Source organism: Dromaius novaehollandiae, chromosome 2 (assembly GCF_036370855.1).
Source record: "Dromaius novaehollandiae isolate bDroNov1 chromosome 2, bDroNov1.hap1, whole genome shotgun sequence".
Taxonomy (NCBI): domain Eukaryota; kingdom Metazoa; phylum Chordata; class Aves; order Casuariiformes; family Dromaiidae; genus Dromaius; species Dromaius novaehollandiae.
This window is the reverse complement of record NC_088099.1, coordinates 72820319-72846572: the sequence shown is the minus strand read 5'-3', so window position 1 is coordinate 72846572 and position 26254 is coordinate 72820319. Positions and strand designations below refer to the sequence as shown.

The 26254-nt window shown below is 38.1% G+C and overlaps 1 protein-coding gene across 1 annotated transcript in view; it reads right to left on the bottom strand.

Moving 5' to 3' along the window:
- Window positions 1-26254, bottom strand: part of GABBR2 (gamma-aminobutyric acid type B receptor subunit 2) — a 477500-nt gene that overhangs the window by 286324 nt on the left and 164922 nt on the right. The window contains exon 3 of the mRNA XM_064506758.1: window positions 3394-3564. Coding sequence (XP_064362828.1) covers window positions 3394-3564 — 171 coding nt within the window. The remainder of the gene's footprint in view (window positions 1-3393; window positions 3565-26254) is intronic.

Below are 26254 nucleotides of genomic sequence, written 5' to 3'. Positions count from 1 at the left end.
ACTAATAGGCCCTAGTGGCCCTCAAGCCTCCACCCACACCCTCTGCCCCTGTGCCCAGGAGCTCTTTTTAAGCTCAGTCCAGGGCCTCCATCCCCTGCCTGAGCTATGTTGGTGTAGTTCCGGTCTCCAGCTCAGCCACAGCCATTTCCCTGCCTGGACATGGACCTGGTGGATCTGGATCCCGACCTGCAGACTGATTTCCCAACTTGACCTTGGACCTGTCTTGTCACCATGGACCTGCCTGGCAATCACTCGACCTGCCCCTGACCTGCAGACTGACTTCCCAGCTTGACCTCAGACCTGGCTCTTCACCATGAACTTACCTAATGATCTAGACTCATGGTTGAAGCTGGACATGATGTCTGGGTCTGCCATGCTTGCCTCGCCCAGGTACAGTGGGACTGAACCCTGGGTGGCGCAGTTCCTACCCTGCCCTTGGCTCCCAGATCCCCAGCCCTTTGGCAGCAGTTGGCCCTCGCTGCTCCCTGACAACCTATTGATTATTTCCTGCAGTTTTTCCTGTAATTTCATTGTCTGCACTGGAACATGAAGGAAAGGGACAAACTCTGCATGAAGCTGAAAAAGGAAGGGTTAAGCCCTAATCATTTCAAAGACTCAGCATGCTCTCAAAGTTACCAGAATTCAAGTGAAGAGTTAACTGGATCTTTCACAGGGTTTAATAAATCATACTGCAACTGAGTTTGCAGTCTGACACAGAAGGGTGCCACTTCTCTTTCAAGAGGGATGGAAAGACTTTGAACTCCTGTACAGAGTTCTAGTGTACCCTAGAAAGCTGAAGTTTTAACATTTGTAAAGTGATCAAGATAAACGTGACTATCTGAAGCAGAATGATTGCAACCTGTGACTTACCTTGTAGAAAGCTTTTAATATGCATAATTGATAAAACTGATTTAAAATATTTTCTTTGTGAACAGAGGACACAAGGGAGAGAAACTGGACACGTCATGGAGACAGAAAAAGAACTAGAAAAAGCCTTGGCATGCTCCTAATTCGTTCCTCTGTCCCAGAGGAAGACTGAGAATACCTACATCACGATTCTTTAGACTTTTCTCAAAGAACCTTCACAATGGAGGTTCAACAACCTACCCAGTCTATCCCACTGTTCTGTTTTTCTTACTACCAAAAAGAAATTCCTGATGTGTAACCTGAATTTTCCTTGCTGCAGTTTGTCTGCTATTTTTGTATGATGCATCATAAGCATGGAAAACTCCTTATACCCTTTCTCTCTGAAGCTACTTCTATATATTTGAAAAATGCTACCATATTTTTTCTCAGACATTCACTGAGCTAATCCAGTGCTTCCAGCATTTTTCATAAGATATGTTTCTAGATTTTCATACTTTTTTTACAGACTTCCCTCATCTGTATCGTTCTTGAAGTCCAAACTAGACATGGTGTTCTAACTTGCATCTAACTAGCACTGAGCAGAAATGACAGTTTACTTTGCCTTAAGTGGGGAAACGAGAGCTATTTTCAACACAGGATGGGGAAATAGGAGCTATTTGCTTCTTTCCTACTTTTTATAGTAGCCTCGCATTCCTAGCTCTCACCCAGTTTGTGATCCATTGTAGTGCTTCCTGTATCTTTCTCTGAAGACCTACTGCCTAGATAGTCATTCTGCATTAACAAAGCTGATTATCTAAGTCTAGTATTTTGCACTTATTCATTTACATACTATTTATTTTAAAACCTCTCTCTACTTATCAAGATCATTTTGAAACCTAATCCTTCTCTATGCAAAGTGCTTGCAGCTTTTTCCAAGTAGGCATCATCTGCAGATTTAATAAACACTTTCTCTGTCTCCTTATCTGGATTGCTTATGACTACACAGAGTAGTACCAGAAGCAGAAAACCGCTTGATAGAACCCCATCTTTCCTGTTTGACAATGAACCACCAGTAACCACTTCTTGAAATTATTATTCTAAGCCAGAGAAGGATAAAGCATATAATGCTTTTTTGTCAGTTTTTGTTTCCTCATTCGTCTAAAAAAGTCAGCTTTTATCTGATGGGTAACATGATTAACACTGATGTTAGAGACTGATCTTACAGAATCTTTCTCATGATAAGTTTCCCTAGTTTTCTTTTGGAATGCCTTTGACATTTTTATAAGTCATAAAACATTGCAATCATCCTTACTCTATCTCCTTGAGACCTGTTATCTTGTCATAGAAGGAAATTATATTGCTTTACATGATTTATTCTTGACAAATCCCTTTTGGCCATTGTTTAGCACCCTGTTATCTTCAGGATGATGCCAAATAGATAATCTGTTCAAGCATCTTTCCAGGAATTGAATTTAGGTGACTGCTCCATAATTCCCTAGGTCTTTGTTTTCTTTTTTGGAAAGACAGACACAGATTTCTTCCCTCCCCCTGCAATATCCTACCTTTTCTCCTTGAATTCTCAAAGTCTGTAAGTCACTTACAGATTCTTAGATTTCTTAAGTACTCCATAGTGAATAACTAGTGCCAGACAATTTGAAAATATCTAACCTATCTAAGCAGACTCTAACGTGTTCTTACCCCTTTTCACTAGTGTTAATTATGTTAGTCTTTTAGTCGTTTAGTCAATTAGTCAGTCATTTTTAATGAATGTTGAGGAAAGAGAAAAATAACAACCATGAGACAGTATTTTTTTCACTGGCACCCTATATTAGTTCTGCCTCCCTATCACTTAATGGACCAACTCTTTCCTCTGTCTTCCTCTGAGTAATTACATAAAGGATGTTTTCTCTTTATTCCTATGTTGTTAACAGCATGTTTGAGACATGTGGTCCATACTTTCTATCAATTTGTGTGACAAAAAGGTTGCTCAAGGTGAAACACAGAGGTTTGGAGGGTACAAAATGCTTGGAGACCGTAGTCATTTCTACCTCAGTAAGCTCCTCCACCATACAACTTTTCAGCCATAGACTTAGCAGATTTTGTCTCAATACAGAAATGTTCAGACTGATGCTTATAATAAATAATAAAAATATGAAAGAAAAATAAAGATGAAATTAGATTTAATTTCTCATCTTAACCAATGACAGCACACAAGCTGCCTTCAAAATCATACACTTGTGCAAATGAAAAGTGTAAAGGATCCCTTGCTACAAAAAAAGTAAGTTTTGTAACCTTTGTACTTGGATGCAATTATCTTGGTGTAAAAATACAGTCAAGGCAAAGCATTAGTAGTTTTTACCATAGATAGTCAAATAAGGGAATTAAGTTTACTGAATGCAACAAATGTGACCTAGTAAGACAAAAACAAGCAAAACTGAAACAGTGGCTCTGTTTCTTTTTACTGAATTGCTATTAACGGAGTAACAGGCTCCTTGGAAGTCTGATTTAGAAGCTCCCTTTCTGTACCAGAAATTATTCAAGTCTTACCTCAGAGAACCTTTGTACATCCTGGGTTAAAGTTCCTACTCTCTTCCACTGATAGTATTTGAGTAACTTCAAAATTGCTGGATTCACTGCATTATCAGATGGCACTGTCCGGAAGAAATAAGGATATTTTTTCTTATCTGCCAACTCTGGGGTGGTTGCTGCAAATGAAAGCTGAAAAAAAAAAACAACAACAAAGAAGTGAAAGTCATCATGAGTCATCTAGTAACCAGCTGAAGAAAAACTTTATTCTTCTCAGTGCAACAAGGCAAAATCCACAAATTGTGGACATCTGGAGAATTTTCATCATCATATAATTTGGAAGTCCTACTAGAACAATTTACTCCCACAAAGAAAAGATTTCAATATTTTTAGAGAGATTCTTTAAATACCTTAGTTCTACAAACCACCTGCTACAAAGTTACACCAGGGAATCATTAAAATTAATGGTGTAAAATCCTCTGTTTGAGATCATCGCACTTACGTATTGCCCAGGGCAAGAATCGCTAAGGGAATAAATCTGTGTGATGAATTACTTGTCAACTTCCCTCTACACTCTCTTCGTAAAAATTGAGAATAGATTCAAGAGGCTATTCTCAAAACGCTTATTTCTTTGAAGCAGGGGCTGAACATTTGTAGCACCTCTTCAAGTAATCTTCAGGTAATAGAACAGCTTTAGGTGCCTTAAATGGAGGGAATGGTTATGGCAGCCAAGACTGGAGCTCAGAAGTTTACTTGGCTCCCAGTTTTCTTCACTGGAGCAGCCCCCAGTGGTCTGTGTTGTCAAAGGGGACCTGTGGCAAACTCTACACACGCAAAAACATCAAAACTGGTACACAGGTTAAGAGCATTTGTAATGAAAGAAAAGACAAAACCTTTGAACACAATAAATGAGAAAATTTCATTGAATTCTTCTGTCCAAATTAAAGGTAGCATGTTTTTGTGAATGATTTTCAGGCAGTGTTAGGCAGGGTGTGCTTGCATATTCGCTTTCTGAAAATGCTCCTATTCCTGAGATACTTTGGGTTATTTCCTACAATATGTTTAAAGATGCCATGAATGTGCCTCTCAGCCTTTTGTCAGCCTTACATGGCTACTGAGGGTTTTTTACAGTACTGATTTAATGCAAATTGGTTTAACTGTAGAAAAAATAAGCTCCCTAATACAGTTAGGTTAAATCCTTCCAACTTAATAAAGAGTCAAAAAGTGGAGGTGAATTCAAAATTATATAAGTGCATCCAACCATAATATTAAGTTTACACTTTTTTTTCAATCAAATGTTCAGTATAACTGGGCAAGAAACCTTCTTTTGAATTTCACAATAGATAAGCCTAAAATAACAGATCTAAACATTTCTTCATGTTTATAAAATCTGGATTTACCCTGGACTATGGATTTACACACATCCTCTATCTGATTTTAGACCCAAGAAGAACATATTGCATTGTTATAACCTCCTAAGCCTGAATATAATTTATTTGCCTAACTATAAAACCTGAAATCCAAACAGCTGAAAATTTGCACAGCTGGACAACTTACAGTCTAGCATTCAGAAAGAAAGATTCTTTTTCTTCAACAGCGAGCAACTAGAGAGGATTTTTTAAGACTTTTTATTTTGCCATGTAAGTCTAATGTAAAATCTTTTTAATATAGCGATGACTTTTTTGTTAGATTTTATGAAGGATGTACACTATGATATACTGTGATATTGTAGCCTTGATTTTCCAAAACAGTGTCAGTTGGCTCACTCTGCACTTCATAACATTGAGTAATCTGCTGTGAGTTTGTGAAGAACTAATTTCAAGTGAAAAGGAATGAAGAGATGCCTAGTTATACCTACGAGGCAACTTTTCTGTCTAGTCCTGTAATGCTGAACACTGTGTATATACTGCATAGTGAAAGCAGAAATAAGGACCTCCATCTATGACTGAAAAAGAAAGGAAATTTAGTTTAGAAATCCAGCATGAAGAGGAATGCCTTTCAGCAGCTTAGCTGCTCACAGCCTCGTGAAGCAAAGGACTTGCTTTTCAAGTCATTATGGTTTTGTATTGAATACAATTTGAGTGATCCTTAAGAAAAAGAATTCCTCAAGACTTTTGCTGTAAATAAATGAAGAGCAAGGCTGAAGTCACAGTAGTGACAAGCAAAATATGCAAGATTCACTTAACTAAGACTCACACAGAGAACAATACATTTTCTGATCAAAAGTACAGAATGCCTTAGCAATGTGGAGCAATACTCCACAGCTGTGAGCTGGCTTTAGAGGGAAGATCTGTGATATAGGCAAGATGGTCCAGATTCATCCTTAGACATTTTAATGACTTAAAAAAAGGTGCCTAGATTAGGATCCGAATTGTTCTAATTCTCTTGAGAAATAATGATGGGAAACATACAATTCTAGAGTGATTCAAACATTCCTGCTCTTCATTGACTAAAAAAAGATGAAGACTCATAACTTAGATGACTCAGCCATGCAAAGTGAGGTGAGATGAATCCCAGTTTATGTGCAACAATACTAACACCTGAATTAGAAAAAGTCAGTCCTTTTCATTTTCTTTTTGAAGGCAGGTTTTATTAAAATATAAAATGGGAAGGCTTCATGCTCAAAAACATTTTAGAATGGGTATGTCCAGACGTCTTTCTTTCAGGTCTCACATAATCCCATGGTTGGTCTCATTCTGCATCACTTTGTCATTTTAATAAGGCACTCGTGAGATATGGATGAATAAACTGAGATAGTTATGCCAGTCCATTTTTTTATTCTTTCTCAGAAAAGGTAAGTTAAATCATCCCTCTAAGTATTTGGGGACATGCAATCAGTTCAACCCAATAGTCACCAGCACATAATATTCACCATTGAAAGAGACAGAGAGGCCAAAGGAAGAAGAAAAAACACACACTGTTTTGAAAAGAAGCAATGAAAAGATCATGTTAATAAATACATTGACACACTGTAGACTTACTGAAAAAGTGTGTGATAGAGCACAATTGTATGGCAACATCACCAAAATACACATTACAAAAGCTTTAAACTATCTGATAATTCAGTGATAAGTTCACAGCACAGGCCATCCATATATGCATTGAGATGGCATCGTGCTTGCTAACTGAACATACATCCTCTGTATTTGAGGGCTAATGTTTATTTGTTGTTTTTTGAAATATGAGACCTATTGAAAGGCAAGCTTTTCCTAGTTTCCTAGTTTTTTCACTTCTTCATGCTACAGGACTAAAAGCCATGGAGATCTGATTATTGTTTTTGGAATTTCTTTCTATAACTTTTAGTTGTTTAGTCAAAAATCTGGATGAATGGCAATCCTACTGCTCCTATAACTTTTTGCAAACTGCAAAGATAGCAATTTTCACATTACTGCATTTTTACAGCATACTTACTCATGCATTGCTAAAATTTTTTTGTTACAGGTGTTACGAAGATGCCTCCCTACACAGAAAAATCTCATAAGCAAGATTATAGCTCTTCAATAAATGTCTGTGGGGTGTATGATGTCATTACTTCACAGAAAATTATTTTACATAAGCTGCTAAAGATGATGGCCAATAGGCAAACTTGAAGGAGGGATGAAAGACAGTAGAAAGGCTTTTTCAAATTGCTATAAAACGTAGGACACACTGGATATATACCAAGCCAATATACCACAATGGGGTGTGTGTGTGTGCATACACAGGCAGGCTGTGTGCATATGTGTATGCAGAAACAGAGAGAGGAAGAACACATACAAGTTTAATGTATATCAGATCTCTCAGATCAGCCTTGAGAAATCTTTCTTTAGGAAATCTGCATGTTATTTGATAGAGTACCCAGCTGTCTATGAGAAACTGCCTGTGAACTTAAAAGGAGTGGAAGTCAGGAAACATCAAGCTATGACTCAGATGAAGATTTCAGAGATGAAACAGAGTTTAAAACTTTCAGAAGGAAAATAAGATATTGTTTAGCATTCATATAAGAATATTAACTACAATACAGTACAAAATGAGAACTGAAGAAGCTAAGGTATTCAAACAATGTTTATTTCTTCATAAAAGACGATTTAGTAGAAGTTCTGTTGCCTTAACATCTCAGTTAAGTCTGCTCAAATTCTCAAGTGAAAGACTTTATTTAACAGATAAAATGCACTATTCCTGACTTTTTAAATGATTCTTATTGCTTGTGTGATCACTTTATTAAGGAGATATAGTTAGCAGAATTTCATCCTAGATAACATTCAAGACCGGAGTCAGTATGATAGGAATCATTATAAAAGGACTTTCAAGTGTGTTATTTAAGTTGTTTTACTTATATGTTTAGCTTATGAATGGTAAGAGCTTTAGCTCTTCTCCCTACAATATACCACATAGACCACACAGGAGGGAAAGAACAGCCAATAGAGAGGTTTGTACAGGATGACCTTGGGGCAGTCTTTCAGACAAAGTCTCAACCCCATCGAAGTTAGTGCCAAAACTTTCACCAAATTCCTCAGAACCCAGATTTCAGGCCTTTGATCTGAGTACCTGAAAATCAGATTTAATTAGTGAGATTTAACTATACTGACGCAATTATAGCTCTGTAAGTCATTTTGCATTTTGCAGTATGCCTACATTAAGGTTTGTAGTAGTGCAGATACTTTTGTTTGAAAGATAAACACCTGGCTGGCTCAAGAGTGAGCTGAGCAGCTGTGTCTCATTGCTAGCTATGGAGAAGCAGAACAGAAACACAGTTAATAGCTTTATTTTACCCTGTGAATAGAATGGAAACAACAAATAACAGTTCTGGAATGGGTCAAGAGCAAAAAGACTCATGGAAACAGCATAAAATAAAAAAATACTAAAATATTAAAGATGATGCAGGAAAGGCCCTTTAGCACTGTATGTGCAAAACAGCCTTGCCATAAAGAGTTTTGAGGGCATAAACTAGAGGACACTTTTATATTTGAAAAGGGGCTGGAAATCATCTCAAAAAAGTAAAAGTCAATGAGATGAATTTTGCTCTCACAAAATAACAATAATAAAAAGCAATCATTATTCCACAGAAGTCAAAGAAATCTCTTTGGCTTCACAATGCAAGCAAAAGCAAAATTTCATAATGGGGAAGAAGGGAAAGGATACAATATTATACAATCTTATAAGAAATGCTTCAGCCTAATATGGCAGATGGCCAAGATAAAGAATTCGACTGTTGAACTTTGCTGAAAAACTGAAAATTATAAGGCAGTGTTTTATAAGGAGGAGTTAGGGTCAGGCATATGTTTTGACAAATTAAATTTTCCTCAGAAACAAGATACTTTATGAAAGAGGAAAACATTAATTTTGCTGTTTCATGGAAAGGTTGTGACCAGCAGTAAATACAGTGAGATGAAAAAAAGTTCTTAAAGTGTATAAGGGAACAATTCTGCACAATGGGAGTAAAAGCTAGCACTATGATCCTACATCAATATGAAATGAGGCATGGTAGATTAAGCTACAAACATCAATCTAAAGTGCTTCCAAGTTAAAGCAAGCATGTTTTCCAATGTTAGGGAAGTAACTGTGCATTCCCTTAAAGAAAGTCAGTACACAAGCAGGAATGGTAAGATGATAGCATTTATTTGAGAAAATGGCATGCAATACTAATGAAATCAATGGGAAAGACTAGGAATTATGTAAGAGAAGAGGGGTATTATAGAGCTGAAACAAAATTAGAAAAGCAAACAACACTAGATGCAGAGTATACATATTACATATAAAAGTCCAGAGGTTGGGGGATGGATGACTGAAGCAACTCTCCATTCGCAAGAGTTCCAGAGGGAAGGGAAGCTGCCAGAAAAGGGAATCTGTCTTCTGATATTTGGTTGTTTTATTATCTCTAAGAAGCATTTCTGTTAAAAGTCTGTCACAGAAATGATGTACAGAAGCCAGGGGAAAATAACAGTGCTGAACTCTTCCTGGGGTAAACAGCCACCCTAATCTAAGGCAATAGTTAATAATCTGTTTAAGTCTCTTTTATTCAGAAGCACTGTATTATCCAAGCTAAATCAATAACAGGAACCCTTAGCAAAGTTGTTATAGCTAGATAAAGACAGTAAAAAGTTGTCAGTGGAGCAGAGCAGCTAAAGGAACAGAAGCCTCTTCCACCACAAATTCCCCCACAGCTTGAAAGAAACCCATTTGCTGGTGGGATGAGGGCCAGAATGCCTGGACCCAGCAATCCCAGTCTAGGAACAAGGGGCCACCCTGCTCTGCTGCTTGCCTCTCCGAAGAAGAAGCTACGCACTGTGGACATGGAGCATTATACATTAAAAAAACAAAAGGAAAAAAAGGCACATTAAGGTAAGAGAGGTAACAAGGTAATTTCCCTTTAATAAAATGTGTTCCGCTAAAACAAATAATTCATGTTTGTGGATGGGAAAGATTAGCTTACTGAGCACCAGAGAGACTAGTTTAATTTTCCTAGGATTCTACACCGTGTCTGGGACTAGTGTTTTATTAACAATCCCTAGAAATTCAAATCTGCACCTATTGCTGCAAAACAAGTCTTGACAGGGAGTTTTTACATGTACCTCACATACAAATGGCAGACAGAGCCCATATTTCCTGTCCCTCTTCTACAGGGCTAAATTATGCTGATAAATCAACACTGCTAACCAGGTTATATACTGCTGATTCAATCTATCAGTGCTGTCATTTATCATCATTGTAACTAAAGACTGTATGTGATGTATGCTTAATTAGGAAGCAGTTTTCTCTGTGAACATGGAAAATGTAAATAACTGTTTCTGAAAAGAAAGCAGAATGTCAGAAAGCGCCATAGAAAATACTCATACAATGGTAAAGGATTGCACATACAGAACCTAATGAATAACAAAGAGTTAAATCATCTGCCTGCTGCATATCTTGAGACAGCATTAGATGATGTCACACCAAGACTGAAACTATACACTCCTAACCCAGAGTCAAAAAATGCATTAAACTGCATTTTCAATGGAACAATAATTGATGAATTATTTATATTTTGTAATAAATATTGAAAGACACAAAATATAAAGTTTTGGGTTAAATATTAGTTGACTGTTGAAAAATTAACAGTAAGCCTACTATGTAAGCCAGCTTGCCCAGCTGTGCAGTCACATAACTACTGAACTTGATTTTACCTCTAGTCAAGCTATGAATGCAACTTTAGTGCAATAGTAGTGTTTGCAATAAGAAAACAGCAATATATAACCAAAGAGAATATTGAAGGCCACCTTAAGGAATACATGAATACACATGAAAAAGGTAATATACAACGCCACCCCTTCCCAATCCAAGGCACAAAATACATAATCTAAGCAACTTTGATGGATGACTAACAGAACAGGTATGTGGAATTCACATTGGAAAGATGGTCGCAGACACCCACATATTTGGAAAATATTCCAACATAAGAAGCCGAGCACAGCAATTTCATTGACAGAGGCACTGCAATCTTCCTTCCTAGCTATATTGTAATCCTGATCCCCAGTAGTGCAGGTGACTCACTAACATAAGCAGAAAGAAAAAGAAACTATAACAAGAAATGAAGTTTTTCCAACAGTGGTAAATCAAACACATTTTTTAATTATTGTAAGTATTTGTAAGTATTTTCTTGAATGAAAACTCTGGAGACTCCATCGTATTTACATTCAGAAGATTTCATGGGACTACATTAAGAAGATTTCATGGGACTAGACAAAGATCAGCGCTATAACAAATAAAGCTAATTAACAAACGGTTTGTTAACTCTGTGTGGACTTTCATTACCACAGTTGCAAGAGCAAAATAAAAGTCTGGAAGAATCTCTGTGATGGCTCACTAGCTGGTAAATGGGCAGGATGCCCAATCCAAATGGGAACATAAAAATACACATTGTATTAAACACATTGGACAAAAATGTATCTCAGGGACAAACACCCTTTTCATCATCCATAACACATTACCATCTGATTAGAGCTACTGTTCCTTTTAAAATTAGATGCCACGATATTTTGCCAAACACTCCTGCCCAACATCATCTGCTGCTACCTTCATTAATTCTGTGTCTCAGATCACTTCCACTGACTGCCTTTGGCACCTGAGAGTTTCCAGAAAAAGAACTTCCAGCTGGTCTCAAGGTTGGAAGGCACCCGCTGGGATGCTGATGACATTCCAGTGAATTAATCCAATCACAATAAGCATACTATTCAGCTGCATGCTGTTCTGGAGACATTTCAGGAAGTAATTTTGGCTACTGAATGAATCAATATTTTTAAGGATAGAAACTGGTTTAGATAAAATAAAATCCATATGAGAAATAGCTCAGCTGAGAGATGTAAAGAACCTCAGTTATGCTGATTTCCACTGGGTAGCTTTACATGCTCGCAAGATGATATGATAGGAACTGAAAATGTCTTAGTACGGGAAGTCAGATCAGATGATACAATTTTGTCTTTTTGCTTTAAAATCTATTCCTCCACTACAGTCTGTGGCTTATGTTTAAGAATATGATTGAATTAATCCTCAGCTGAGATTTTTTGTCTTCACATAATGGAGAGGCTGAACAATAGTAGAAAACAGTAGCAGACTTGCTGGAAAAAAATGAAGAAAATGATCTAAACATTAGCATTAGTGCTTCATCTGCTTCTTGGGTTGCAAGATGAAAACTTCTACCCATCTGTTCACACCAGCCACAGCCTACATTTAAGAACTTTGTAGAAAGACTGAGTTACAGTTATTCCTTGCAAAACATTTCAAGTGAACAGAAAATAAAAGTTAGTAGTGTTTAGAGCAGAAGAAAATTATAAATCAAATCCAAGTTCAAGTAATGGGATCCATTTTAAGCTCTAGTAAGTACTGCCTAACAAACCTAATAAATTCATCTTACTTCTAAGATATGCCCAAGAAAGCATATCATGGAGTTAGGCAGACTATCCTTCAATTCAGTGGTTAACAGTGCAACCAATCAGAGTGAAAGAGACTTTGTCATTTATACAGTGTCTGAGTAGTTAGCCAACCAAATGTGAAGCAGAATAGTCATCTCAAGCAGATTACCACATCCAAAAGTTAAAATTTAGCATTAGGCCTAACGTGATTCTTTCACTATTAATGAAGAGAAACAGATTCTATCTTCCAGTTGCCTTACTTTTTTCATTGTATATCGCCTCTGATTATTCTTTTGAAAGTAGTAAGGGAATAATTCTAACCAGAGCACTATAATTAAACTTTACAGCAGCTCCTGTAGTTCTGACATTTGTTTTCATTTCAAAATAGAACAAAACATAAAAATCTTTTGAGCATTCTCATAAATGGAACTGCATTGGGAAAAAGTTGTATATTTCTGTCTGTCACACTCAGTTACTCATTTGGCTATTGGCCTGGATTATACCAGAAATCATCTTCAGATCTCTGCTTCAGTCATAGCATTATTATTTATCCCAAATCAAGCAGTCTCCCACACTCATACCCTAACTACCCAGCTTGTTTGTCTCCTTTCTATAACAGAACCTCAAAATTTAGTGAAACTCAGCAGCTTTGTAAAATATTTCAGCTTTGATAAAAGAGGCTATATTGTCATAATGTCATTAAAAAAAAAAAAAAAGAAAGAAAAATTACTCTACTGATATCTATTCACAACAGCTTGTTACTGGCTGGCTGCCCAAAACTATTATCATTCTATTAGTATTGTTTGTTCGGCAGACTTCATCCAGCTAACACATGTTAAAACTATAGCTGTTCTATCTGCATATAGATTTTTAAATAAGATATCTAAAGGGGAATGAAACTCTGCTAATATAAAGTTACCTTAATTGTGTAATACGGGGTGTCTTATCATTCTTGTGAACAAATCAGCACTGCACTCTGTTAGGAACAGGGATGGACCATTCCTGACATTTAATATGAGAATTCCCAAGTTTTTCTATGGAATGAACATCCTAATACAGTCCCAATTCTTTCTTTTCTCTCTCTGATTTCTCTTACTGCAAATATGGCATCTGAAAGGAATCTGAAAGGAACTGAAGGAAAACAGTGTTAACTCATGAGTTACTGAAATCCTTACAGAAATACTTGCTGCACAGCATGAATTAGCAGTTTGTTTATTCCCTCATCCTTTGGTTTCAGATCTAACCAAGAAATCCCAGACTTTGAAGCCAAAGCAGGTGACATCCAAACTATGCAATACAGTGATACGAAAAGAAGCTGTGTTCACTGCATGGAGCACCATGGGTCATGGCCATGACTCCATGGGTCAGAGCTGCTCTATCAGGTTCCAGGAGCAATACCACCACAATGACTAGGCTCATTTGCCACCTCTTTCAGTTCTGTAACTTTTCTCAGTACTGCACCAAATGTATTTAAAGAATATTCTGATATCATTTACTCAGAATTGCACCTACTCTAATAATGGATAAAGAGGGGCCATCCTGGAGAAATCAAGGACTGGCAGGAGGAGAGATGATGAAATAAAGACTAGTGAAAATTCAAGGAATTCTCTTTTCCAACAGATGTTGCCAGCAAAATAAGTACAGTTCTAAGAAAAACACCTCTGTGACTAACAGCAAGAGCTATCTGGGTAAAATTGCCACAAAAAACTTGCAGTAGAAATGCCAATTACAGTTATAATAGATTTGATATAAAAATGTGATATAGTAGATTCTGCTGTTAGAAATAACCAAGATATATTTGATGCTTTGCTTTTATTTGCAGTGAATAGTGATTTTATCAAAATGTGTTTGAAAGAAAGCTACATTTTAGTAACATAAGCAACTAGGAAAAGTTCATGCAGATACATCTGACAATCTAAATGGCAAAACGGTTTTTCAGCTGACAGTCATAGTCTGTCATTTACAATCTAAAAATTTGAAGGGCTATAAAAAACTCAAGATCCACTATAATTTATTTCTATCAAATAAAAAAATGGCAGACAGTCTTGGTCTGAGTACAGTTACAAAACAAAAATCCCTTCTAGAATGTCACTGACAAAGCTGAATAAAGTGTGTGCTTTTCCTTGCTGTGCCGTTGCCTCCAGGACATCAACTAATTGTTGCCTGAGTGTGCCTCTGTGTTTTTCTCAATACCTATGCCTTGCAGGTCACTTCAGCGGTTACTATTAATTTAATAAGTGTTTCTTTATGTCTGCATTTGATTTTAAGTACAGCACTTGCCCCTGGTCTTAGAATGCATGCTGGGTAGAAAGCATTTACATTATCTACACCATTTAAGATTATGTACACTTCAATTAGATCTCTCAACCATTTTTGCCTAGTTGTTGCTATCATCCTAGTTCCTGCAGGCTGAAAGCTGAATGTTTTCTCTAGAACTTATCTTTTTTTGTCACTTATTCCATAAAAATATTCACTACAATCCCATCTACTCCTGAAAACAGTCCTTGCCCATCTGCTCTTTTATCAATATTTTTCATAACTGAACATAGCCAAGATAAGACAAAAACTGAACTGGAACACTCCACAACCCCCTGTAATACTAAACCCAATGTAGCCTGATTTTTCATGTACAAGGAATATCTTTGTGCTTGATCTTTGGCATAGATTCAGGAAAAGGCTTAAGTTTATTCTTAAATATTTATTCTTAAATATTTCAAGAGTTATACTGATTTCAGAGAAGGTACTCGCATATGAAAACTGAGTACATGCATTAGTGTTTGATAGAGCTTACTAGTTTTGGAAGGTGGTTTAAATACTATCTTTCTTAATTCAGTTCCATGTAATTCTTTTATTTATTATTCACTTTTCATGTGAGGCACTTCATTATAAAGTTGCGATTTTTAAAGTCACTCAGCTCTTCCCAACCCTCTCTTTTGTGATCCAATGTATTTTATATTGCCTTTTATTTTTATATGATACTCACCAACACTGTTGTGGTATATTAAGCTTTGTTTTTAACCACATATCTTATGGCTTTGTCTACTTAGTCTTAACAATTTACTGACTTTGGCTTCTTTCATTCTGGGCACTGTTGAGTTCTTTTGGTCTTTTTCAAACACCTATTCTTGGATGTATTCCTGCTAAGAGCAAACATGTCTCCTGTCCCTACTGTACATGCAGTATCTGCTCATTTAATGGGACAGACAGTAGGGCAAATAGAAAGAACACTGACAAAGGGGACCGTCTGCAGGAGATAAACGGACAGCACGCCAATCAATATGATTAAATGCTGACACTTTATTAAGCTCAAATAGTGTATTTTATATGCCTTAACCGTGATTCCGTGAATCAAACTATACAGTGATTGGTACATGTTCATTTTGCACGTGCATCTAAACAGTATATGATTGGATAGCATTTACTGTCCACGAGGAGGCAAAGAAACTCCCCTAAGCCCATAAGTTTCTCACTGAACATTTGGGAGTTGTTTTTCTCTTTCCAAGGACAGTTTCTCACCACACTGCATGCCCTCTAGTAACCTTACCAGTAGGCCACAAAACCTACTTTCACACTCTTGCTATTAGCATTAGGGCTGGATTGCTCACATGTCCGTTTTCCTCTAGAAAATCTTCCACAACCGTCACCATTTCAGTTCAGAAAATATAATACATAAATATGAATATTCAGCTGAAGGTTTCAGAAAGCATCTTTATGAAAGTGGTGATCTGGATGGGTTTTCTTAAGGAATTAGACTTTACTCCATGGTAACATACATTCGCTATGAATGAAAATATCTCACTCAGTTAAAATACTGTCAGCTTTATCATGAAAATGTATCAAGATCTGTGTGAAAAACAAAATATGATTAACTATATTCACTGTCTTTTTGACAATCAGGTTATTCAGAAATCCTCTGAAATTAAATAGTTAAATTTGTTAAATGAATAATAAATGAGGTCTTTTTGTATCACTACAGTTACCTACCAAATGAAAGAGAGCTCTATCTTTGAGACTGAGATTCTTGGTATATTTGGTCACTTATCCAGTAACAAAGGAGAAGGTGAACCATGAGTGACAGTAGGACTGCCTCTCTCTAACTGCACAATAGTCTGGAACGAATATAGCGTACTTTTTTTCATGTATGTATGGTATTTTGCAACAAGTTCCCAGAAAGTCCTAGAAATTAATTCATTATTTTGTCCTTTTTTGTTTGTTTTCTTAATTGGGTTATCAGATTCATCCAGTTTACTCTCCATAAGCTACTGGAATTGCCACCTTTTGTTTCTACCACCATAACAGTTTATTTATTCTGCAGGTTCCTGGACTTCTGTTTTTCCTCTGGTAAAGAGTCTCAGGTTATTCTGAGCAGCAAAGCACCTCCCAGAGCACAGACAAGGAGTGATGAGGAGAAGGCCAGCTTGAATTCTATATCTTGACCCATTCCAATGCAAGGCTGTGAAGATGACAAGAAAAAGCAGGGAGGAAACTCAGGCAGCAAATAAGTAACATCTCAAGAACTGGATAAGACACTACAAGATAGATGGTACTGTTCAGAGCACAGAAAAAGGAAGACATACTGGCGGAAAAAAAAGATGAGCAAAACAAAACAGAGACGGATGCAGCGAACATACTAATATGTTTCCTGGAAGAATTCTGGTCTTATTTGTCATATGCTGAAAGCCTGGCTTCGTGAGTATTTGGGCGGAGACATGTAGACACAGGCATCTAGCTAACTGTGTCCATGTGCTCAACTACGGAACTTCAGAGGTCTGTAGCCACTGAAAAGCCTGGGTCATTTGGACCACAGAGAACAGTAAGCAGATCTTAAAAACAGTTAAATAGATCTTAAAAATACTTGCAGACTCAGGTCAGGTGTCCAAAAGAGTCTTAACGCTTTCCTTACTCACCACATCTCTCATCCTAAAAAAGCATTGCCACTTATACACTGACAGGCCGAAGCAACTTATAGGGCAATTATTTACTTTGCTGAACAAGGCTTGTCATCTGATCTGATGATCCTTTGTAGTGACACTAAGCACAGTCTCATCTCCATAGCATATTCCCCTAAGACCAGCAAGCTCATTTACTGTATACCTCAAGCCATATACAAACAACTCAATGCCACATTCTTGCATCTGTTCCTTTTAAGCATATATACTTACATCCAAATGGCTAAAGGCTGCAGACCTATGGTGCATACAGGCCCATCCAAAGTCTGCCACTGATCTTCCATGGATATCATCTGTCTTTGAGTTAGGCCACATGCTACCCCTGACATGTCCCTATTACAGTCAGACTGCTGCATGATACTTTTGCTTCTATAAACAGCCACTGAGTTAGGCGCTCATTGTTAGCTTTCTGTGTGTCCTGCATTATCAAAATACAAGTGCAACACTGCTGAAATATAACAGAAAATGTATTTTAAATGCTTAAATCAAAGACAAGGAAATAAAATTTTATCCCACCCCTTTCTACAGCAAACAGGATGGCTTTGCAGAAAGCATTGTGCTCTCAGAATGGAGGGAAAGAGAATACCATACAGATACTATAAAGATACTACAGCCAAACCAAATGATTTTCGATCTGGGGAGTCAGGCACAATTAACCGCCTATGGCAGCCAGCTGAAGACGAAAGAAAGGCGGATGGGGGAAAAGACTTGTCATGATTCTTACCACAAAATGGTGCACCGCAGATAGGAAGTTGGCCTGGTGATGGTAGGAGACATCCAAAAAAGCAAAACAAAGCAAAATTCCCAAAACCTTCTCTCTGGAAACTTTTGAAGCAATTAGTGGACCGAAGAAAAAGAAAAATACTTGGAAATATTGGGAGCTGTTCTCGGAAGAGAGAGAATAGGAAGGTGAGGATGGAACAAGCAGCCAAACTGAAAAGACTGGAGAAGGTGGCGTCTGCCCTTGTTGGCCTGCTTCTCCCTCCCTGTTCATCCAACAGCTGACAAAGATGGCTAGCCAGGGAAGGAGCAGATGACCTAGGCAGCCTCTCCCCACATCCTGACACAAGAGCAAGGCAGTCAGCTGGTTACAGCAACTCTGCCCTTAGCTGGTTCTGGCCAAACTCACACTAATGCACATGCAAGCTGCTGCCATTGAACTCATCTGGGATTCAAAATTAAAGCTTGCTGCAAGTGTATAAGCTATGCGTATTTTTGATTTGTGGAAATGAAATGTCTGCCCTTAATGCCAAACACTGTCTTTATACTTACTAAATGAAAGTACAAATAAAAATTCTTAAGGATTATTTCAGTTACTAGCAAATATTTATTTTAAAATATATAACAGAATAGCTGAGGTTGGAAGTGACCTCTGGAGATTGTCTAGTCCAATGCCCTAGCTCAAAGCCGAGTTACCTACAGCATGTTGCTCAGGACCATTATTCAGTCAGGTTTTGAATATCTCCAGGGGTGGAGACTACACAAACTTTCTAGGCAACCTGTCCCCATTTCTGACCACTGTCACAGAAAAAAATGTTTTTCCCGATGTTTAAATGAAATTTCCTGTGTTTCAGTTTGTGCCCATTGCCTCTCATCCTGTCACTGTGCACCACTGAGAAAAGTCTGGCTCCATCCTCTTTACACCCTCCCTTCAGATATTTATACACATTGATAAGATCCCCCCCTCAGTCTTCTCTTCTCCAGGCTGAACAGTCCCAGCTCTCTCAGCCTTTCCTCATATAAGAGCTGCTCCAGTCCCTTCATGGGACAGCAGTCTGACTGCATCTTCTTTACTGCCTCCCATCAGATACTTGTACACAGGGGTAAGATCCCCCTGAGCCTTCCTTTCTTCAGGCTAAACAATCACAGCTCCCTCAGCCTCTCCTCATACATCAGATACACCAGTCCTTGATCATCTTCGTGGCCTTTCTCTGGATTCACTCCAGTATGTCCATGTCTCCCTTTGTACTGAGGAGCCCAGACCTGGACACAGCACTCCAGCTGTGGCCTTACCAGTGCTGAGCAGAGGGGAAGGATCACCTTCCTCAGCCTGCTGGTGACGGTCTTCCTAATGCAGGCCTGGGTGCTGCTGGCTGCCTTTGCCCTGAGGATGCATTGCTGGTTAACGTTCCACTTGGTGTCCACCAGGACCCCCAGGTTTTTTCTGCAAAGTGGCTTTCCAGCTAGTCAGCCACCAGCCTGTATGGATGGGTGCCTGGGGTTCTTTCTCCCCAGGGGCAAGACTTGACATTTCCCTTCGCTGAACTTCAAGAGATGCCTGTTGACCCTTCTCTGCAGGACTGAGATCTCTCTGAATGGCTGCACACCTCCCCTCCCAGTTCTGTATGATCTGCAAACTTGCTGAGGGTGCATGTTCTACTACCATCCAGGTCACTAATGAAAATATTAAACAGAACTGGTACCAGTAACAACCCCTGCAGGCTACAGATTAAATAATATATTTTAAAATGCCTGAATGTGTACTTTAATTCTATGCTTGTCATCTTCTCAAAAAACTTGCCATAAAAGTAAGCTAAAAGAGAAAAATAAAACCGATGAAATAAAAGTCATAACGATCACTTGTGAAATCCACTACCATGTAGTTCAGAGACAAGGTATAAATGCAGGAAAATATACATAGTATTCCCTTCTATTGCCCATTTTGTCAACAAATAGAGCAAATACATTATCACATGAGAATGATGCCCCCTAGCCCTCCTGTTCATGCACAGTTATTTGAAAAAAATCTTCACTAAATCCAAAGTAACAGCATCCAGCCTCAATCTTTTACACTGTCTTGTATATGCAGTTACTGTTCAGTATTTCATGCTCAGGTAGCCAGCTTACTGTCTCATTATTTAAATGGCTGACATTGAAAAAACAGCGTTATTTGAGTCACATAATTTCAATACATGATCTCACAAATGCAATCATAATTATCTCATTGCTTCTGAAATCCAGGAGCTGGATGTATCAGAAACTGCCATCCATCTAACAAAAGCAGATAAGACAGTAACTTTAGATTTCATCTAAAATAAGCAACAAAGAAGCTGTTGTCCCTTCACTTATCTTCATGAAGCTTGAGAGCTGGCAATCTGAATGGGAAAAATCCATACGACTTCTTGAAGCTGTAATTTTTAGCATGCATAATAACCCACAGCAAGGAGATCCACAGCTTAATTATGCATTACATGAAGAATCATATTTTTCAGTTTGTTCTGAACCGGTTTCAATCAAGTTTCATTTTATGCCTCATAGTTCTTGCTTAGAAAAGACAGTGAATAAACTTGGAGCTGGAATATAATTCAGTGATGACCGCAAGGAGAGAAAAAAAAGATACTTATGTCCCTTCTAAGAATCTATGATTATGTTCTGCATACAACGATCAGTGAATGAATCTAAGTACATCTTTTCAGCAAATGTTGTAATTTCTTTCTACAAGTAATTTAAAAGTTACATTTTTTGTTCAGTAAAGGTGACTATGGCAATTATAAATTTATCAAACTATAACTAAACAAAAAAAGCTTTGTGTAAATATCTCCAGTATTGAGCAGGTCTTCCCATTGCTTTACCATATGAGTCAAAAGTAAGACACAATTCTGTATAGTGGATCTATTGGCTTAGGAAAAGGTCACAGGAACTCATGACCAACATGGTTTTAATCCCAGGACAGGCAGGAGAACTGTCCACCTAAGCAGTATAATGTGCTTATTATCATACTGAGCAATATTTGTATTTAATGAGAAAGATAAGATTTCATATTTTGAGCACAGTTGGTTAGGAATCCAAAGGGTAGTAAATACCATCCTGGTGGAGACATTAGTATTATTTACATGCTTTAGAACTTTACTGCTGTATAGCAAAATCTGATATTGAATACTGTAGAACAAGTGACCTTTTATACGGATACAAACTGACCTTACCGAAGATGTTTATTTTACTGCTAACTCTTCCAATACCCACACGGGTGACAAGCAAAGAGTGGGAAGCTGCTGGCACAATGCTGCAACTCTGCCAATCCTTAGTTGGAAGCTGAATCTCTAATCCTCAGGCCACCTTCACTTATATTGAGATAGGAAATAGCATGGAATTGCTCCCAGGATAAGATTTTTATTACTGTTTCCCTAAAAGCCTGACCCCAGCCCCCTGGCAATAGATGGACAGTATGGTCAGACTGAGAAACCAGCCCCCTTCCTGTATTTTAATACAAGGACATCCATAAGTCACTAAAATAAATTTAATGTTTTTGTACAGCTAAACTCATCAGCTTATTTACCCAAGAAATAACTACATAAAAATTCTAAAATTCCTCAGGTTTTATCTTAGTGATTAGATTTTACCAGAACCAGACACAGACAGACGAGAGAGAATATGCTGTGACTCATATATTTCAGGGTTTAGAGCTGTTTTACGTATTGCTAGAAAGCCAGTAATGCTTGAAGCCATCATGAGTCCTGTCGCTCAGAGTTCACAGGTGTTACAGGCACTGTCAGCCAGCCAGTAATGCTCCTAACTGACATTAATCACCCACTTTGGGTTCACAGCTGTTGCAGGCAGCTCCAGCAAGTTGGTGGTGCTAGTAACAATTTCTTCCACTTAGCAGCAAATGCTGGCCTATGGGTGTTGCTTACAATTTGTAAGGAGCTTTTTGCCAATGCTATTCAGTTTTCACACTCTGCTGGGGCTACAGTAATGGGAGATTTAAGACATTTTAAGAGCATTTCTAGCAGTGATGCCTAACAAAGGGTACCTTTGGCTATAGTAACTGTGCATACAAACATTGCTAATACATTGGCAACTTTCCTAATAATAACCAAGTGCCTGCTACTACCTACAGCTGTGGAAGCATTAGTCAGTGCTTCAAAACACAGCTACTATGTCAACAACATGTATAAAGTTTAACAAGTAATTCTCATAATGTCAGGAGATATTCTGCCAGAGCTCTGTGCTGGAGCTAAGTCCCTCAGCAGGGTATATTAGCTCAGACTCAGAACTGTGCTAATAAAGTCACACAGATTTTGAGCAATGTAAAAATATTGAAAGCTACAGTGCCAAGAATACAGATTGCAGGAAAAAGGCTCTGATTCTGAATCCTAAAAAAAAGTATTTAATCCAGAATAGTGTCTGAGTAGACAATTTAAATTCAGACATCACTATCATTGTTCATGAAAATGTCTGTAGATGAAAAAAAATCTAAATAAAAACAAAAAAGGAAAATGCTCAATGTCTTAAAAACAAGTTGTGGATTTGCTCCATGCTATCTTGAAAAAGAGATCTACAAGGAAATATTATGGTGAAATTGTTCTCAAAGTCAACTTAAAACAAAAGCTGTATTACAATCTAACCTCTGAATCCTGTAATATAAAAGTGTACTTCAACATAATTCTACTAAAGAGCATAAACTGTAATTTTATTTGCAGGAAAAAATTGCTGAATCCTATTATTTACTTCAAGCTTGAGCATATCTGCAAATTCCACAGGGGAGTTTTTGAAAATGTTTAATTTTTTTATCAGCAGAAGTTAAAACTTTATCAGAATTAAAGAAAACCTGTGAAATGTTTCATTCCAACTATTTTTAATGGAAAAAAAATTAATTGCCTTATTTCATTTTGAAAACACTACAATATTCTCTTCTACTTCCTTATTTCGGTTCAGTTTGGTTTACACTTCATATACTACATCTAAATATGCAAATTCAACATTAATGCTTTGAGATGTGTTAAGGTTTCTCATCCTGAAAACATCTGCTCTGAAACAAATTTATGTTGCTTTTCTAAAGCTGACTTTATTTTTGAGTTTGTTCCTTGACACTACTGACTCTTTCATAAACGTCAAGGGCAATTCATGCTAAACCAATCAGCTCTGTTATGACAGAGAATAAACTTTGTGCCTAAAAGAGAAATAAGAGAAGTCAGAAATCTTGCTTTTAGCAAGGCTTTGGACACTATCACGTGACATTTTTCTAAGCAAGCTAAAAAGAAGTATCAAAAAGAACTACTATTCATAGCTAGCATACAGCTAGCTAGAAGACCACAATGGAAAATTATTTATGAAAATTTCATGGGATTTCATACAGTCTGCTGCAGTTTCATATAATCTATTCTAGTATTTCATACAGTTTATTTCATGCAGTCTATTCCAGGTCTCTTATCTAAGAGACCTGTATGGTGAAACAGAATGTAAGTTATCACATTTGCAGACGACAGTTTGGAGGGGATCCAAGATATAGAAACACAATTACAGATTTCAGAATAATGATAAACAACAGAAATTCTGTGGAAAAATATGATGAAATTCAGTACGAAGAAATCAAAAACTTCTACACCTCAGAAGGAACAATGACATTCACATAAAAAAGGTTAAAAGTTAGTCTTGTACAGTCAAAAAAGATCTGAGCGTATAATAGTTCATAGGTTGAATGTGAATCATCACTGGCATTCTGCAGGAAAAGGGGCATACTGCTGCGTACAAACAGGAGTGCTTTCTGTACTCTGGTGGCAGTAAAGGAATTTGTCATCTACTGCTGATATGTGTTGACAAAGCGGCAGAGTCTAAGAACATGTTGTTTTTATGTGTACCAAAAGTAGGAGAGACCCACCATTTCTTTCCAGAGGTTATGCTCTGGAAGGAGGGAGCTCCAAGTGATGAGCAATGAAGCTACGGACTTAAAAAGCAGTATTTTTGGTTGGTGGCATATGACTAGTTGGCCTACTGCAATACAAAACTAGACCTTGATCATTAAATCCAGTCCTCAGCAATTGCAAGAAAACCATGCAAGAACAACAATCCAAAAAATGTGTGCACTAATCACTAAAACCCACAAAATAGTCCCTACACCCTTTATTAAACTGAAAACTTGAAGTAAAAAAAACAGATGGACAGCTATGATGTGCCACAAAAAGAAAATACAAAATGAGAAAGGCTGCCAATGTCCTTGACCCACATAGAGGCAAGGAATTTATTCTGTCAAATTCCTAATGACCTTTGTTAGGAGCTGCTGAATCCTGTAGCCAGGTAGAGGTGAGGCCAATGCATCTGCATGTGGCAGGTCCAGCTCGTAGCAAGGCTCAGCCCATATTCCGAATAGACACACATACGCACATATGCATGGCTAGCCACACATGTGAACACAAATAATACAGCACTCAGATAAACGCAGGCAGCACCAATGGCCTTACCTTGTTCCACTCTCTCTGGCTGATCAGGATGAATGTCTGTCAGTGGGAAATAGGCAAACATATATACAATATGGTTCTTTCCAGTAGCTGGACTTAGACAGTCAGTCTAACCAGCAACTGGCCCCTGGATCCCCTAGTCTCCCCAGCTGCTGCTACCTGGGCACATAGGCCCCCCAAGGCCACAGTCTGGCCACACTGCAGCTGCTGATGCTCAGACCTGCACATACACACACCCTGTGAATCCCTCCAGTCAATGTCCTTACACGCTCAGTCTAGCCAGCAGCTGGCCCTTGTATCCCCTCATCTCCAGCTGCCTCACACACAGAGACAAACACGTGCAAATGGGTCTCTTGAACATGTGCAAATGGGTCTCTTGGTCCACACTCAAACCTCACCGTAGCTGTCTTGGACCTCCTGGTCCCTCCAGTAGCCAACTCTAAGACCATCTGGTCTCTCCAGTACCCAGCCCAGACTTACAACAGCTTTGATACCTGACTCTCAAGCCACTTATTCCGCTCACCAGCTAGTCTGGCTTGATATTTGTTAGCAATCACACACTGACAAACATACCCATACAATATGCACACACTTTGGTCCCTCCAGTTGCTGGCCTCACAGACATATAGGCCCTACAGCTCGTGGTCCTCACTCTAGTTGCTTGCACTTAGACCTCCATGCACACAAAATAGACTTTTTCACCAAGAAAATGGTTAGAAATGGAGTTTAATGAGAAAACAGGACGGACTGCACTGATCAGGCACAGGGCATGGGCAGACGAGCACACTGAGCAGCAATGTGTTTACATGTGACTGGCCGCTTTTATCCCTTTTCACCTCTGTTTTCCCATGCTTGTTCCTCCCCAAACCACCTTGATTCCTCTCTTTCCTCACCTCTGATCCTTACTCTAAACATCCTAAAGAAGTCTTTTACCATCCCAATATGCTCTTCCCCTGCATAATGTAAGGAGTTCCATACACCGGTAGGCAGTAACCCTCTTCAATCTGGGAGGTGATCTAAGGAGCCTTTCCCACTGACTCACCTCAATGGAGCTTATTGGGGTTCCTCTGCCTGTCATTGTTCTCCTGTGATCCTTTGTGTTCAAGGAGATGAGCCTTTCATCACATAACCTGACAACCTTCAGTGAAGGATATCCCACATTGCAGATGAAGATAGGAAAGGGAGGGAGTAGCTGCTAGTTTGGGGTGGCATAAATCCTCTCCTGATTGCAAACAAGGAAGCCAGCTGCACTCATGAGCAGGACACAGGAAGTGAAAGATCTGCACATTAATGGAAATACCAGCATGCCTTGCCCTACCTTTTGTGTCCTTTGGTACCCAGTTTCCAATGTTTAAAAGAAGGAAATGTTAAAATACACAAATAAATAAACAAGATAAAAACAAGTTATTCATCTGAGAGGTTGGAGTCCTTCCTGGTCCTTGTGAAGCAAGAAAGTTCTCTTCAGTACTCGTAATAACTCCCAATTTTGTGTCACCTGCAAATTTTATGTACACATATTTAGTTCACACTACTAGATGAAGATCAATCCCAAGATCCTCTATGCAGAAATTAACTCATCTTTGTAGAAAAGAAGCAAAAGTGCTATGATAAGGATGATTCTCTATCTTGTAGTTTGCACTGGAGGAGGAAGATTCAAATTTCAATCCTTACTTCAGGACTGTTCTTGTATTCCATACTGCACAGTCAGTGGAGAAAATATGGGAACAGTTTTTTCAGCAGCTACTAGCCTGGAACCCAGGACAACCCATAACCCTCTGTGTACAAAATGCATGCAGTACAAATGCTAACCACTTAGCAGTGAGCCAAAATAGATTTTGATTTCTCTTTCAGTGTCCTTAATTCCATTATACAAAATGCAATAGCTTTGACA